The following is an 18,247-nucleotide window of genomic DNA, read 5'->3' as shown; positions in this document are numbered from 1 at the left end:
ATTTTCCTCTAACCTTCCCATCTCCCTGCTTTTCTTTTCTTCTAGCCTCTCTTTCTTTACACTCTCATCTCTTCTCCTTTCTTCTATTCACAGGCAGGAAATGGAGAAATGCCATTAGTCCATTCTGACTGGATTTGTGGGAAAATGAGTGAGAAAAACCACATTTGCTCAATTTCTCTGCAATGAACTTCTTGCCTTTCGCCTCTGAAATGTTGGGGATTCTGAAAGGGCTGTGCAAAAGTCCAATATGCATTTTGATGGCATATACTTTCTAGATTACAGATAGGAAGTTTGGGGACAGAGACTAGTGTGTGTGTGACTATTTCCAACCAAAAAGATGTTATGTGTTCCACCATCCCTCCCTCTTCCATGTTCCTCATTTAAAAGATAAAATATGACCAATCAGTACCTTCCCTACTGCTACCAGTGTAGCAACTTGGCACAAGAGATTATGGAGACAAATACTATGCCTGAAGTCAAGAAAGTGTGGGACAGGCACTTGGGATCTCTTAAGGATAGTGGATGCTGTGGAAGGGCAGACTGTTTTTATGTGGCCGCAGCTGCAATAGCAGAACAGTGAGGAAAGAGTATCAGCAGTGGGAAGCTTTGGAAGAAATGTGTTTCATGGGAAAGAGGCTACAAAATAAGGAATATCAGCAGGAACAATGTCAGAGGGAGGCTTAGAGAGAATTTCCTGCAGTTCTGCAAGAAAAATCAAACCCTTTGGCAATTACTCCCAAATCACATGAAAACAGATTCCCCAAAAGAACTACAACTGTCTCTAAGGAGCTCTCTGATTATATTAGATTAAGTCTAACAAGAATACACGAAAAACTTATTGGTTCACGTTTCCAACACCAAAATCATGTCGCTATAAGAGATTCTTAGGAAAAACTTTTGCATTTCAGGCTAGTGTAATGACTACTTGGTGGAGTAATCTTATACCCCAAGCTCAGTCTTACTATTCTATTAGAAAATTGTTGAAAAGTTACCTGTTTGATAAATTTATGATCTGTCATTATTGTATTTTCCGAGATGTGTATGACATGTTTATGTATATGATTCGCCGATTGTACAGTTTTTTGATGTGAACCGCCTAGAACTAAATGGTGTGGTGGTATATAAGAATAAAGTTATTATTATTATTATATCATCCTGATACTCTAGAATTCCTATTTTGTCTGTATGAGTGAGGAAGGCAAAGAGAGACCTTGAAAAGAAGATTGCCCTGGAAGCAAAAACACACAGTAAAAACTTTTTTAGGTATATTAAAAACAAGAAACGAGGAAGATAATTGGTTGAACCACTAGATGACCAAGGGATAAAAGCCATAACAGAGAGATTAGATAAATTCTTTGCTTTGGTCTTCACCAAGAAAAATGTGAGGCAGTCACTGGTGCCAGAAATGGTATTCAGTTCTGATGAAACAGAGACACTCAAACAAATCTCTTTAACACTGGAAGTTATAATGGGTTAATTTTACAAATTGAACAGTAGCAAATTGCCTGGACCAGATGGTATACATCCCAGACTGCTAACAGAATTGAAAAATGAACTTGCAAAGCTATAGTTAGTAATTTGTAATTTTTCTCTAAAATCCAGCATAATACCAGAAGAAGTGGAAGGTGGCCAATGTTGACACCGATTTTTAAAAAGGGTTCCAAAGGGGAAAGGAATGATCAGTTTTGAAAGAACTGCAAACAAGACATGAGTGACAGTAGTCAGGCAAGACTCAATACAGGCAAAGAGCATCCAGTGTATGAGTCAGGTTTCACAGATTAAACCCAGATTCCCTAGCACAATGGTCACTATAAAGAAAGCATTTCTCTCATTCAAATTAAATATTTATTTTTAAAAATTTATATACCACCTAAAGATCTAGATTAAAAAAAGAAAAAAAACATGGCACATTAGGCCCTAGGCCTCAAATGTGTTTGATGTCATCTGGCTTCCATTTGTTAACAAATTAACAAAACAATAAATTGGAATTTGTAATCTCATGGTCATGTATGATCAGGTGCAAAGATATTAATCTTCCTAGTTTATTCATTCAATTTTTTATACCATTCTCCTCAGGGAGCTCAGAACGGTTTACATTAATTTATTCAGGTACTGGTCTACAAAAGTAATCCCAAACTGTATACATTAGGTATATTAAATACAGGCTTATTGTGGGAAAGCACTGTTCTGAAAACTGAAATCATTATTTATATATAATTCAATAATATGGCAGGCAAGAGACTTTGGTACAATGACAGTGGAAAATGTATCTGAAGAGCTACACTAGAAAAGGTATATGCGCAGGGAGCAAGTGAATATTCATTTACAAATGAGTCAACCTGCTGGTTGACAATTATTTCCTACGGAAGACATTAATAACCAGCTAAGTCTCATTATGAATGCAGAACAATATTTTAAAGATGTCAAAGGAATAGCTGTCATTACAGTTCAGTTCATCTTTTAGTACTAGCAGTAAGAGCCTTACTCTAAATGAGAGGGGTCAGAATGACTTGAAACTACAAAAACCAGACCAGCTCTATTTTCCAGACACCTGAAGGGTTTCGGGCTAACTGAACCCCTTATGCCAAGTGTTTGTTTGGATGTTACAAACAGAGTGTTACATCAGTAAGTGGGAACTCATGTGAAAGGTTTTGTCCGAGTTCACCAGGGTTCAACACCGGCAAACGCACAGACGTGCTCGGCAGACATTACCCACTCACATCATTTTAAAACACTCTGTGGGCTAATCTAAAAATCTGCAATTCATAGTGCAAAACAGCACCGTGGAGAACCAGCTTTTGATCCGTACTGCTTCGGGAGATGCCCCTGACGAAGGACACGAAACTGGGCTCTGTAGGGCAATCAGCTGGCACCCTGCATGAAAAAACAAAACAGCGGTTTGCAGATAAGTTCCTGTTTTTCAGCCATCTTATTAAGGGTTTAAAATTCACCAGGCTTTATACTTCTCAGGAGCTTTTGACCAATGTCATTTAAAAGTGTTGTTGAATTGTTGATTTATTTATTTGAATCCTATTTAAATTCAATTCTCCACACTATATAGACACCAGGGTTTGGGGCGATTGATAATTCTTGCATTAATTTATAGCATAAAGAGAAAAAGTAAAAAAGCAGTTAAAAAAAAAAAATTTGCACTATGAATTATAGATTTTTAGATTAGCCCACAGAGTGTTTTAAAATGATGTGAGTGGGTAATGTCTGCCAAGCACGTTTGTACATTTGGCAGTATTGAACCCTGGTGAACTCGGACAAAATCTTTCACACGAGTTCCCACTTACTGATGTAACACTGTTTGTAACATCCAAACAAACACTTGGCATAAGGGGTTCAGTTAGCCCAAAACCCTTCAGTTGTCTGGAGAATAGAGAGCTGGTCTGGGTTTTGTAGTTTCACTTCATCTTTTAACAGCTGTGTGTCACATGGAAACTTATCACCTTACCTCTTTCTGAATAAAGCTCTGGAGTCCACAGCTGACAACTTCTGCTGCATTTTGCAAAGTAAAGAACACAGGAATTGGCTGTTGTGGAAGGAGGATAAATTATGACAAAGATTAATACCATCTCTCTGAATATATCCGTTAATCATATTCTGGATAGTACTTCAGAATTTTCAGACAGGGAAATAGGGGTAAATGCAAGAAAGATCACCATTTGGGTACTAAGGGGTCCTTTTACTAAGGTGTGCATGTTAGCATTTAGCACGCGCTAAATAAGTTAGCGTGCCTTAGGACCCCGAAGCCTTAAATCTATAATGGCAGCTGCTAAATGCTAACACACCCATAGAAAATAATGGGCGCATTAGCATTTAGCACAAACTAATCTTTAGCGCGTGCTAAATTGGTTAGAGCACCCTTAGTAAAAGGACGCATAAGCTTTAATTCTACAATGGCAGCTCTGTGCAACAATCCATATTGATATACTTAACATTATATGCAAGCATTCACCCCAGCTCATGGGCTGGTGTATGTACTCATGCCCAACCTTAGAAGTCCTAGGCATGCCTTTAACCCACCCCTGCCCGTCCCCAGTCCATAGCCCCTTACAGTTGCATGCTACGGAAATCTGCGCACATAGGCCAGTTGTGTACATAACTTAGTTGGTGCCAATTAGCACTACTAACTAGAAAACAATCAAACAAAAATGGAACAAGTCCAAGAATGGGGAGAGGAATTATAGACAGCAGCAAATTTGAAAACAGACTGCAAACACAACTCATGGAAACCAAAATAACAGAGATCACAAGCTTCACAGAGACTCTGGGACGAGGGACGAGGTACTGGACCCTAGCCTAAGAAGTAGCACCATTAAAACTAAGGAAAACAAACAAAAGAAAGGAAGGGTTCACCCCGTCAGAAGAAATCATGAGGCTAGAAAAAAGAGAAAAGAAAGCTTGAAAGAAAATGGAGGAAATCAGATGAAGATGAGGAAGTTAAGAAAAGATGGACTAGAATCAACAGAACATACATCAAGTAAATAAGAAAAGAAAGGAAAGATTTACTTTCAAAAAAGAGCCTTAAAGCTGGAAACTTCACTAAAACCCTATACCAGGTAGCATATGATCTATTTGGGAAGAAACAGAAAGAAATAATCACTAAATGCTTCCTAACCAGCAAAGATTTCAGCAACTTTTTCACAGAGAAAATAAGGAAGCTATAGAAACACAACAGCCTAAAAAACAATATACAATGGACACAGAAGACAAAGAATTTGAACCAATCACTGAGATCCAGATAAAGAAATTATTAAGAAGAATAAAGCCAGACCAACAATCCCTCGACACATCCCCTATACACCCGATAAGAGAACTTGAAGTCCCAGGACTCTCCTACCTCAAGGACATCATCAACAAATCAGTATGGTTGAGATAAGTCCCACTTAAATGGAAACTCTCATGCACCAAACCTGTCTGAAAAATAAAAAGATCAAAGCAGCCTCTCCAACTACAGATTAGTAGCCAACCAACTGTGGATCTCTAAACTAATAGACAAACTAGCCTGTCAACAAATATCAGACTTCTTAGAAAACAGGTCAAAATTTGACCAGGCCCAATCAGGGTTCAGAGTTTATGAACTTGAGTACAGAAACCGTGCTAGTAGCAGTATAGGACTCAGTTCTCAAACACCATGCTAAAGGAGAGGACGTGCTACTGGGATTCCTGGACCTCTCAGCAGCCTTCAACCTAGTCCAACACACACTACTAAAATCAAGATGTATGGCCCTGGGCCTCAAAGGAAATGTCATGGCTTGCAAAAAGACTAACGAGGGTTGGATAGCAGGGGAATACAAGCAACTTAAAAGAAACAGATATAGGAGTACCACAGGGATCAGCCATGTCACCCATGCTCTTCAACATCTTCCTCCAACCGCTAGGGAATTTCATCAGAAAACTGGGGTGGGAATGCAACATCTACACAGACATCCAACTGATCATCCCAATAAAGAAACTAAATGTGAAAACTAAACAGAAGATCAAAACATGCCTTGGAAAAATCTTCGAATGGCTCCAAATAAATGGACTAGTAACCAACAAGGAGAAAACAGAACTATTGCTAATTAACAAATGGGAAGGAAATAGCCCAAGATACCAACTAATATTGAATGGCAACACCATAACATCTTCCACGGTTGGGGTGAGAAACCTAGGAGTATGGTTGAATCCAAATCTAGACATGACAACACAGATCAAACGCATCATGAAAAACACATATGGCAAACTCTACTGGGTCAGAGGACTCAAACCCTACCTCACTCATCAAGCAACGTTCAACTTAATAGAAACCCTGGTACTGACAGTCTTCGACTACTGCAACACAATCCTACTGGGCATTCCAAAATACATGATTAAATAGATTCAAATGGTACAAAATACAGCAGCAAGATTTCTGCTGGGAAAATCGAGGCAGACAAGTGCCACCCCCTACTGAAAGAAATACATTGGCTTCCGATTGAAAGCAGGGTGAAATTCAAGATCCTACTGTTGATACACAAAATCATTCATCTCTCTGAACCACAATATCTAGGGGCCAGACTGCATCAGAACACAAAATGCGAACTATGTTCAAGCCAAAATCACCTGCTGGAAATTCCCTCCTTCAGAGACATCAAATACAAAAGCATAAGGAATAGAATGTTCTCAGTGATGGCTCCAAGGTGGTGGAACACCCTCCCGAAGGAACTAAAACTAGAAAAGGATATCGGAAAGTTCAAGAAAGGGATAAAGACCATCCTCTTCACAAACTACTTTAGCCAATAAATCAAAGTAGAGGAGACGGTTGGTTAGTTCCCTCTCAGGAATACAATAGGTATAAATAGACAAAGCCCAGAAAACTAGACTCTGAGGAAGATAATCTTTCAAAGATAAACATAAAACACGATACAGATACGTGTATATAGATTATATTTAGTTGAATTGGCCAACCTCCTTAGGAGGCGTGTAAACATTGTATTATATGTGAATATACCTAGGACAATTGATTTGATATAAAAATATGCACATAAGTAGGATGATACAAAATTCTCACTAATGGATGGGGTGTCAGTAACATAAGTAGAATGACTGATTATGGCATAATTATGCCAGTATTAATAACTCTGTATTGTAACACCTCGCAGAAGCTCTTTGTAACTCTGTATTGTAACACTTCTACAGAAGCTCAAGTATTGTAACACCTTTACAGAAGCTCATGCAAACCGCTCTGAATAGACTCCCCAGTCATTAGTAGCGGTATAGAAGCTCATAATAAACAATTATTGCTTGTTACTATCAATTTTAGAGACATGCAGAGAATGAATATTAGCTAAGGCAGCGTGAACTATTTTAGTCCAATGCCTATATAATTGGACCTATTACAGAAGATAAATTTCTGGGGAGATACTGCTCTGGATACCTCCAAACTATGTAGTATGACATATCAGCCTGGAGATGAATCCCACGAAGACTTCTGTTATCCATTTGATACTATGACATGAGATAAACCCCAGATTTTGTATAGGTCACCCAAATCCCAGATCTGCTTGTAAATTAAGTAGTCAATTAAGCATTATTATTGGAGTTAACAAGCACTTAATTGGTGGTAATTAGGAATTATACATAGATCTGCCCTACACCCTATTCTATAACACACTCGCCTAAATTTCATAGAATTCGACTCCAAAGTGGGTGTGGCTATGGGAAGGAATGAAGACTCTGCAGAAAGATAGGTTTGGCATTCAAACATCGTACTGAACTTTGATATTGTTTGAGTTTTGAATGGTGAACACTGGATGGTTCTGAATGGTAAACACTGGAATTTATGAACTGCAACAGGAGTTGAACTTGCACTTTGCACCGAGTATCTTGAAACTTTAAGCAGTATTTTGTATTAAGTGTTTTGAAACTCTGAACTGTATTCGTGAGAATTTTAGATCTCTTCCTTGGGAGTGGAAATTTTTATTGCCTGTTGAGCTTGTGAGGATGTGGGTCCCGGGCTGTGCTCTGAGGTTTTGCCTCCAACTAAAGAAAGGGTTGCAATTTTGCTAAGTGACCCGTTTTGAAGTTTTTATACTTCGGCTTCTGATTTGGGGGCACTTACGAATGGTCAAGGTCAGGGGTGTTTCCAGAAGTTAGTCACAATGTTATAGAATACCTGCATTTGCATGCCTAACTGCCATCAGTTGGACACCACAGTAACTGACTGACAGCTACTCAATGTCTTCTAATAACATATAGCCTTGAAATCATAGTGAAAGACAATACAGCAGATTTAAGGGATCTTCAGACTGCCAACCGGGTAATGTTCCTAAAACATCTTGACAACTGATCCACTTATCTCTTTCCTCTCAATAGCGTCCTACTGTCCTTTTGATCACTTTTCTCCTCAACAATGAATTTCCTGTCTAATTACTTCTCTTTCTTCTTCCCCTCTTGAAGTCAGTCAATTTGTACCTTTGCTTAGTCTTTTGTAAACCGCATAGAACTTCACGGTATTGCGGTATATAAGCTGTTGTTATTATTATTATTATTAATATAACTCGATCAGGCTACAATCCTCATTGATCCCATTCGGGTATTATCCTAATCTTACTTATCTTTTTTAACCATGATGTTTTATTTAATTTTTTCTGCTGTATTGTCTTTCACTGTGATTAGTTGGACACCAGCATTTTATGGTGTGGCTCACTGGTAGAGCTGCTGCCTCTGCACCCAGAGGTTGTGAGATCAAATCCCAGTGCTGCTCCTTGTGATCCTGGACAAGTCACTTAGGACGCCTTTTACAAAGGTGTGTTAGGGCCTTAACGCGCGGAATAGCGCGCGCTAAAATGCCGTGCGCACTAGCCGCTACTGCCTCCTCTTGAGCAGGCGGTAGTTTTTCAGATAGCACACGCTATAGCGCATGCTAATCCGGTGCGTGTGCTAAAAACGCTAGCGCACCTTTGTAAAAGGAGCCCTTAGTTCTCCAGTGCCCACCGCTTTGAATGTCATAGCGACAAAAAGGCGGTATAAAAGTCCCCATTCCCTTCCCCCCCTCCTACATCAGCCTTTGACAGGTGTGAATGCTTGTGCCAAAAATTAGGCACAAAACGCATGCTAAACTAGTATTCTGTAAAGGTTGTTCCATGCTGAGGACCCTTTACTGAATACTAGCTCAGGGCAGGGACAAAAAATACAAGTGTGTTCCCCATTTCAGAAGAGGAGTGCAAGTCTCACCAAGATCAATGTCAGGATTTACAGCTGCTTCCAGTATACCTACATTTTGGAAGAGAGTTTGTTTTGGACAGCACGCTACTGGAGGGATTACAGAAGGTTGTAGAAACATGATGACAGGTGAAGGCCCAGTAGCTCATCCAGTCTGTCTAATTCTCCCTCTCCCTAAGAGATCGCACATGCCATCCCCCAATGAGTTTTACCCCCTATAATCTCTTGTACTGCATAATTGCAGACTCTGTACTTAATTGGCCTAGACTTACTAGATTTGTCCATGGAGAAAGCCGGACACATGGCCCTGCCCCCATTCTGCCCCTCCCCCCTCCAACCCAACCCCACCCCATTCCACCTCCAGTCCTGCCCCCCACAAAGCCATGTCTTTCTTTTCTGACCTCTGGGCCGCATCTGGAGGGCCTCCAAGCATGCGCGGACGCATGTGATGCCACCCGCGCATGGTCAGAGGCCTTCCGGACGCTTCCGGGCACCTAGACAGTCCTCTGAAATACAAATATATTTATTTATTTTATTTTATTTATTCAATTTTTCTATACCATTCTCCCAGGGGAGTTCAGAACGGTTTACATAAATTTATTCAGGTACTCAAGCATTTTTCTCATGTCAATGCCATAACTTAAAACATATATTTTGCTGTGTTGCCCCCGTTTACAGTTGAAAAATGGCCACTCCCACTGCACATACACATTCATTCCTGCATGTATTTTAGAAAAGGTACTTGTCAATAGATCATTTTCTAAAATACTATCAGAATTGGACACATCCTGACCTTTAAGTCTCTATTCAGATTTCTACAATCTATCTAAAACCTGCCTTCAAATATAATTTGTTAAATGCTTTGCAGCAAGGCCACTGAGTCCTGACGGTGTATGTCGTTCCCTGCCTGATCCTACAGCACAAGGGAACTGCTAATGAAAACACACAGTAGAAAATGTTTATTATTATTATCACTCTTGAAAAGTAGCTCCTTTTGTGTATATTATGCTTTATTTTTAAACTTGCTTACCAATTTTGATAAGGCTCTGGAACCAGCATAGATATTACCCACAAAGAGAACGGAGGCAGGGAGCCATGAAAGAACTTGGGACCTAGGAAAGAGAACAACAGATCATGTGCCTCATTGTTCCAAAGTATACCACTTCCTAATGCGCTACACTGGCTGACTAGCTTAGTGGCTTGGTCCTGGTTTTTCACACATAAGGTGATGGGTTTAAAACCAGCTCTGCTACATTAGTAGTATGCTATTTAGATAAATATGGAGAAAGCCACTGCTTGCCCTGGGATTGAAGACATTGCTCCAGTTTAGGGTTTTTTTTTACCAGGTACTTGCGACCTGGATTGGCCACTGTTGGAAGCAGAATACCGGTAGTCGTTGACTTATGACCTACCTGATTTAAGACTGTTTGACTTTACAACCAGACCTGACTACAGCAGCCACTCTCCTTTCCTCCCTCTGGAAACAGCGTAGGACACCCTCTGGGCCTACCTTAGATTCTGGTGGTCCAGTGGGGTGAGTTGGGGCAGTAGTGATCTTCTTAGGCTACTGCCCATGCAGTCTCGTGGAAAAAAATGGCTGCCATGAGTTCCTACAACATCACAAGACTGCCACGAGGTTTGGGAGTCTCATGAGGTTGCCGCGGGAACGCATAGCAGACATTTTTCGACATACAAGCAAATTGGGTTACGACTGGTCAGTTGGAACAGAATGGGGTTGTAAGTCAACAACTACCTGTACCAGGCTAGAAGGACCATGGTCTGACTCAGTATGGCTATTCTTATGTTCTTAAACTCTCACAAGAACATGATTTCGCAAATATATTGGAGTGTACGACAATTGGTAGGATGAAATTGGTAGGATATGACAATTGTTAGGAAGACAGCTGGTAGAACAAACTGCTAGTTAAAAAAAAATTTAATAACGTGTGTACTCAATTTATAATTCAAGAAAAATTGTAAGCAACAAAATTGCATGCTTCAAAACACCTAAAAAATATTATCTTTCCTCAAAAGTTGATTGTAATACCTAGTTTTTTTTAAAAAGGGAATTTTTACATAATTTATAATTCAAGACAAATTATAAGCTATGTTGCCCAACACAACATGATAAACTAGATAGATTAAGCAACAGAAATGGAGGTTGTTTTCCTTGGCCCCATCAACCACAAAAAAGTATTTCACATTCTTGTAGCCTATTTACTTATTTACTGAAAGTCTTATTTTGAGATGTGGCAAAAATGTTTAGTTAATTGTGATTCAGTTTTCAACACTGGTCATAAGTTGGAGAGGATGTTTTTACACTGAGCCTCTCAGGTCAGCTCTTCTGCTAGCTTTGGTTGCTTCTGTCATGTTAGCCACTCCAAGATTGAGTATACCATCCCTGTTGAACAGAAAAACTTAAATTCCTGTAAAACAGTGAACTACACAGCAGCTGGGAAATGGGGCAGGCCTTGAGATGATGCATTTTAATGTAATTTAAAGTTAGGCAGCTGTGGTATTGCCACTCAGTCCAACATCTCCCTTCAATAGTCTGATGCAGAAATCTAGGAACAAAATTCCTTCATAAACACAAGTAGTCTTTTTTCATCTGTACTGTAGGAATTGCTTCCTTTTATACAGAAGTGCATCAATCTGTAAAACAGGTGGGCATGTGCCAACTGGACCCCTTGTTTCAAATTGTACACCCAGTGTTCCCTACACCAGCGTTTCTCAACACGCAGTACTCATACCCTTAGGGGTACCAAGCTGCTTGTGAGGGATATATGTGAAGGGACGCCATTCTGAAACAGGGCGAGGTCAGCACACTGATTTCTAAGCCCCTGTGAAAGAATGCTGAATCATTCCCTCTCTCCCCCTTACTTGTCACAAATTAACCCTTATCTTATTTAAGCAGTCCTTATTTGGAATAGGACATCAGCTGAAAGGCATTGAAATCGTGCAAAGACTCAGGTTTTGTCTACGTGTTATTCAAGCATTGCCTAAGTGCTGAGTTGAGGGTGACACGATGTAAATGCATGTGACTTTGTATCCACCAATCATTAGACATGTAATCGAGGGGGTTACTATGATGTCATTAGCATAGAAGCATAATAAAAGGAGTTCAGAGCTTGCCACGGCGACGCCTCCGCCCGACTCTTATCCTGCGTGTTTGTGTGCTGTGTTCCATCCCTACATATATGGCACTGCGTGGGTCTCCCACCCCCCTTCCACCTCAATTGCCGCTGCCACTGGGGATCCCATGCCCTCCCTCTACATCACCAAAGCTGACCTGGAAGGCTTCCATCTGATGTCAGAGCTGACGTCAGAAGGAAGCCTTCCAAGTCAGCTGGGGAACCAGTTACCTCAACAGTCCTTCCCACATTCAGCCACACTTGTTTGCAGAGACGCAGGCAGAGGTTCTTAAATGCTACATGTGGCTGACCCAGAAACCTTCCCGCTGATTTCAGAATTGACATCGGAGGGAAGGCTTGCAGGTCAGCCATGTGTAGCATGTAAGAGCCACTGCTCGCGTCTCTGCAAACAAGTGCGGCTGAAGGCAGGAAGGAGCAGCCCAGCTGGACAGCCCTGAAGGGAGCAAGTGCGACCCTGAAGCGAGCAAGTAAGGGAGAGAGAGGATATCAACATGTGACAAACGGAGAATAGAAGGGGGGGAAGGAGTATGTTTGGACATGGGAAGGGCACAAATTTGGGACAAATGCTGGAAGGCAGGGAGGGAGGCACAAACTTGGACACAGAAGAAAGGGAGGGACATGAACTTGGGACACAAGAGAGGGAGGAAGGGGCATTAACTTGGGACATAGGAGGGAGGGAGAATTGTTGGGCATGCGTGTGAGAGAGAAAGATGGTGCATATGGGGAAAGGAAGAAAGAGAAAAATTGGGCATAAGAGAGAGAGGAGTGAGGTAATGATGCATGGGGAAGAGAAGTATGAGAGGGAGAAATGTTGGATATGGTGGTAGAGAGAGAACAGAGGAACAGATTGAAGGTGATACAAGGGGGAGGAATGGTGGATATACTGATTGAAGAAGAGATGTGGCATGGTGCTGGAGAAGGGTGATAGAAGGATAAATGTTGGGCATGGGGCTGGTGGGCAGTAGTGAAAAATGCTTCATATGATCCTGGGGTGAGAGGGAGAGAAATGTTGGATGTGGCAAGAGAAAGAGTGGGAGAGATGTACCCTGGATCTCTCTCTCTTTCCCCGCTCCCTTTGCAGCAAGGGAGGGAATGAGAGAATGACAGTGAGAGAGAGAGACGTTGCCAATGGGCATGGAGGAGAGAGGAAGAAAAGTTGGATTCATGAAGGGACAGAGAGAGATATTGGTTGGGGTAGGGAATGAGGTCCAGAGGAGAGGAAGCGTGTAGGAGGCAGAAAGAAAAAAAATACTGGATGAACAGTCAGAGGAAGTGCAACCAGAGACTCAGGAAATCAACAGACAACAAAGGTAGGAAAAATGATTTTATTTTCAATTTAGTGATTGGAATATGTCAGTTTTGAGAATTTATATCTGCTGTTCATATTTTGCACTATATTTGTCTATTTTTGTATAGTTGTTACTGAGATGACATTGCGTACTTTAAAGTTCTAATATAAATGATAATTTACATTTCCTGTGTATGTGTTTATTTTTTATTTTTATTAACCATTATGCATTGTTAATAAGATTATAGTGTGCATATAAAATATTAATGGAAGAAATTGCATTACAATTAGTACTATTATTATGGGGGTTGGGTCTGGGGCTGAGCTTGGGCAGGGGTACTCAGTTGATATTTGTTAGACTTAGGAAGAAACTGCTCTAGAGCTCCAGACAGACTGGGCCTTTTCAAGTTTATTGCTTTACTTATAATTCAGACAGGAAGGACATTTATAAATTGAATTTCAAAAATTCACATTAGACTTTACACGTTTACAACCTTCTACATCATACAAACAAGGAGAGCTTATAGGTTCATCCTACGCGTATAGCTTCACAGCTTACCATACAACTTAAATTATGCAGGAGATTCTTGGAATCATATGCTCCTGAAGCAAACAAACACTAGGTTCCATTCTCTCAAAGAGCTGTTTTCCCTAATGTGTCTAAAAAGCGTCTATCGTCTAAAAGTTTAATTCTTCCCCAACACAGTGTGTGAGAGTGAGATGCCATCTTTGTGCAGGGACACACGTTGTACGAGTCCCATTTGAAAAGTATGGTAGCTGTTTATTCTCAAGTAATTACAGTGGGTTTTGGGGGGTAGAAGATCTTACCTCTCTCACTTCCAGCAGAAATGTGAAACGCTGGCCATTGAATGAATTTAAGATAAGTTTGAGTCTTTATTACTTTGACCACATTATATTTTCATTGCACTGCACAGAGCTTTTCAATTTTCCCATGGGAGGTATTTAATGCCTATGAGGTTTTTTGCCTGAACACCTTAAGTTACTTTCGTGGCGGTAGAAGGGCTCTCTTCTGAGGCTTTTTCCTCCCGGTTGGTTTTATTTTTGGCTCGTGCTGTAGCAGTGTCCTTTCATACTGCCCTGTCTATGTGAAAGTGTTATTCCTTTTGATATTTGATTTTCACTATATCTGTGTTATTTTCTCTAGTGTGTCTGCCATTTCTCAGGCCTGAATTCTGGTTTCAGTGCCAAAAACTGTATTTGGCCTTATTTCGGTTTCAGCCCAAAATGTCGGCACCAGTAGTGTAGCCAGACCTGACATTTTGAGTAGGCCCAGAGCTAATATGGGCAGGCACTATGTATATAGATACGAGTAGATTTTCTTGGTATACTATTAAATAATGCTTTAGATGACAGATTTCTAAGTAAATAAGTCTAACGACTGTCTTACATAAGGTTACCAGACATCTGGATTTTCCCAGACATGTCCTCCTTTTCGAGGACAAGTTCAGGTATCCGGATGGCTTTTCAAAACCCAGCACTTTGGGTTTTGAAAACTTCTATCAACAAGTGACGTCATTGAGTTACACCAGTGCATGCACAGATACCGTCCCAACGAGCAAACAGGTTGAAGGGGCAGGACGTGACTCAGGCAGAACAGGGTGGAGCCATGTATCCAGATTTTCGTTCCCAAAAATCTGGTAACCCTAGTCTTAGATCAACAAACTACATACATACACTTCCCTTGCTACCACACAAATCTACTCAGAATCAGCCTTCCCCTTCCCCCACATCCATCCCTATAGCCCAAAATCAGCCCTACCCTTCACTACTCTCCCACACCTCCTTGTAACCCAGCATCAACCCTACCCTTCCCTTGCAGAAAGACCTTAGTAAATTGTAAGACAGGGTATTCAAATGGCAGATAAAATTTAATGTAAACAAAGTGATTTACATTGAAGAGAACATCCAATCATAGTTACCAATTGCTAGGGTCCACCTTAGGAGTCAGCACCCAAGAAAAGGATCTAGGTGTCATTGTAGACAATATGCTGAAATCATCTACCCAGTAAGTGGTAGTGATCAAAAAAGCAAACAGGATGTTAGGAATTATTAGAAAAGGGATGGTAAATAAGACTAAAAATATTATAATACCTCTGTATGGCTCAATGAGTTTTGCGTTCAATTCTAGTCGCCATATCTAAAAAAAGATATAGCAGAATTAGAAAAGGATCAAAGAATAGCAACCAAATGGAACTCCTCTCATATGAGGAAAGCAAAAGAGGTTAGGGGTTCTTCATCTTGAAAAAGAGAGAGCTGAGGGGGATATAATTGAGATCTACAAATTCCTGAGTGGGTAGAATGAGTAAAAAAGTGAATTAATATTTTGCTCTTTTAATAATTATAGAGACTAAGGGGACACTCAATGAAGTTACATGGAAATACTTTTAAATATTTTTCCCCTCAATGAATAGTTAAGCTCTGGAACTTATTGCCCGAGGATGTAATAACAGCAGTTAGCATAGCTGGGTTTAGAAAAGGTTCAGCCGATCAGGTCCTTGAGAAGGGCCTTAGGTATTTGAGCCAATCAGGGCCTTAGGCCTCTCCCTGTGCATCACATGATGTATCAGGGAGGGAAAGGCCCACCATTAAAGAAGGATGGGCCTATGGGCAGGACGGAGTGAGCTTCAGTCCTGCTCCAATGTGGCTAAAAAGTCTAAAAAGGTATGGGGAGGTTCAGGGGTGGCGGAGGACCTCCGGTGACAGGAGGGAGTGGGCATCCATCCTGCCTTTTTTTCCAGGGGGAGGATAGGGGTTGTTTGGGGGAACACGGAAGTGGGCCTTCCGGTAATGCTGCCGCTGGGGGGGGGGAGAGTTGCATTGGTAGGAGGAAATGGGCATTCTTCCTGACATTTTCGCTAGTGATGGGGGGCAGTTCGCAGTGCCTTCATTGGGGAGGGCTGTCATTGGCGGGAGGGGGTCTTTTTTTTCTAAAAAGACAGACATTGTGCTTGAGTCTTACCGTTCAGTCCGCATGAAAAACAAGATTTCACCATTACTAAGTTAAGTAATAATACACTAAGAAATGCATGTTATTTAAAACTTTGAAGAGACCGGTGAGGATTTCACCATTTGTAACTCCCCGTATATACACTTTAGTGGGACAGAGGAGTGGTGGTTCTGAGGTCTTATGAAAAAACAAAAAAGAAGTGCTTTCCAAACATTATGAACACTCAGTTAAACTAGATGTTGGATTTGAAAGACAAACAGCCAAATACCTTAGAAACAATTCTAACTTTATTGACCAGATTTCTAAGGAAGCAATCAGCCTTTTCATATAAGTTTGAATGGAGGTGTGTAACATGCACAGCATCTGTACTTATAAAAAAAACCAAAAGGTTTGACAGGTAAGCAACTGGTTTTGACCAGTCACTTTTTTGGATCACTAAAAGCGATCACTTTTTTTTTTACTGCATCGAGAAGCCATGTTAGAGCATCAATCACTTTACTAGTTTACATGGCATTTTAATATTAATTAGCTTATTTGCATGGTCGGATTGGGGAATAAGTGATTGTGCAGAAAAACAGACAGTAAGCCATTTTTTGCATCGGGTCGGCAAATGCGATGGTCACTAAAGCTGTTAAAAAAGATTTAGCGACAATCACTGGCTTTAGTGCATTTGGGCCTTACTTCCCTACCACGTTTGTGGCCCAAATCCCAATTCCAGCTGTTGTCCCAGGATTCCTTGCCTAGTTCTTATGTTTATGGATTAGCAAAGGACGAGTTAAAGAAACTAGCCCAAATATGAAAAATCCATGTATAATAATAAACATATAATTTAAGACTTAAGTGAAGATTAAATGTGCATTGAACCTGCTGTGGTGTGCCGTCTTGTTTCCTTTAAGGGACCAATGAAATTTGGCTATCCATACCCCATGTGGGGGGTGTACTCCCCTCATTAAAGAATAATGACTTCAAGTTAGAAGAGGTTTAGACACCGATTTGATATTTAATATTGCTATATTATACACTCAAGCCCGGATTATGTATAGGATGCCCGGGCTCAGAAGCCAATGGGCATCCTATACAGAATAGGGCCTAAGGCCGCCTAAAATAAACCCAATTCTGTAACCAATGTCCATGTTACAGATGCCGGTTACAGAATCTGGTTATTGTAGATGCGGCCGCTACACTTATCGCGGCAAGGGATCTCCCTGCTGCAATAAATATAGCGGCCATGGCTGTGACCGCCAGTTCCCTCCCCCTCTGAACGAACGCGGCAGGAGGGATGCCCAATCCCTCCTGCCTGGAACATCCCCCCCTCGAACACCCCTCACCCTGCCCCCAAGATTGCCAGTGCCTAATCCCTCCTGACGGACCCTCCCAACGAAACCCCAATGAACCCCCCCTCCCCAGACCCCCCCCCAATGAAACCCCCCAAACCGCCCTTCCCTAGAGCCCCCTGACTAACCTTGAAAGTGTTTGGAGTGAAGGAGTAGCCCAGTACTTAAAGCACTGACCGACAAGAGAAACTTGGTTTAAATCCTGCTGCTACTGCTCCTTGTGATTTTGGACAGCTTACAATCTAATGGTTCCTTATACAAAGCCATGGTAGCGATTCTCCCGCAGCAAATGCACTGAAGTGCATAAAAATTCAATGGGCTTCTGTGCATTTGCCATGGGAGAATAGCTACTACAACTTTGTAAAAGGGGCTCTAAAGTTTGTTCCTGAGGCACTAAATATCTAGTATATCTGAATGTAACTTGCCTTGAACTACTCCTGAAATTCAAATAAAATGGCTGACAATTGTGTATGTTCCAGCATATGCACGTGTATGTTGCTATTTCATAATATATGTACATGTGCCAGCACATACATATTTATGTGCTTGTGTTGCCTTGTTGATATTTTAGACAAAGCTTTATGACCAGGATCTCAAGCTTTCAGTACCTCCTGACCCGTGAACTGATCAGAGGGGGCTAAGTCTAAAGCTCCCATCCCAAACCCCCACACACACACACACACACAAACACACACAAATAACTGGAATAAAAATGTTCATTTCTCAATGGATTTTAGAACAGGCTCTGTATCAGCAGATCCTGTTCTAAAATACTAGCATAATTTAAGATAACTCAGCCTGTACACCTCTGTTC

General features: G+C 41.0%; 1 protein-coding gene across 4 annotated transcripts in view; it reads right to left on the bottom strand.

Moving 5' to 3' along the window:
* Positions 1-18,247, bottom strand: part of TMEM241 (transmembrane protein 241) — a 117,816-nt gene that overhangs the window by 82,193 nt on the left and 17,376 nt on the right. For all 4 annotated transcript variants that reach the window (XR_004538349.1, XM_033933883.1, XM_033933884.1 and 1 more), the window contains 2 exons: positions 9,722-9,803; positions 3,458-3,535 (listed from right to left, as the gene is read on the bottom strand). Coding sequence is in view for 3 of the 4 variants with exons in the window: in XM_033933883.1 (XP_033789774.1) it covers positions 3,458-3,535; positions 9,722-9,803 (160 nt within the window). In the remaining variant the exon portion in view is untranslated. The remainder of the gene's footprint in view (positions 1-3,457; positions 3,536-9,721; positions 9,804-18,247) is intronic.

Source organism: Geotrypetes seraphini, chromosome 2, assembly GCF_902459505.1.
Source record: "Geotrypetes seraphini chromosome 2, aGeoSer1.1, whole genome shotgun sequence".
Lineage (NCBI taxonomy): Eukaryota > Metazoa > Chordata > Amphibia > Gymnophiona > Dermophiidae > Geotrypetes > Geotrypetes seraphini.
The sequence above is the reverse complement of the archived record's forward strand: the minus strand, read 5'-3'. Positions and strand labels throughout refer to the sequence as shown.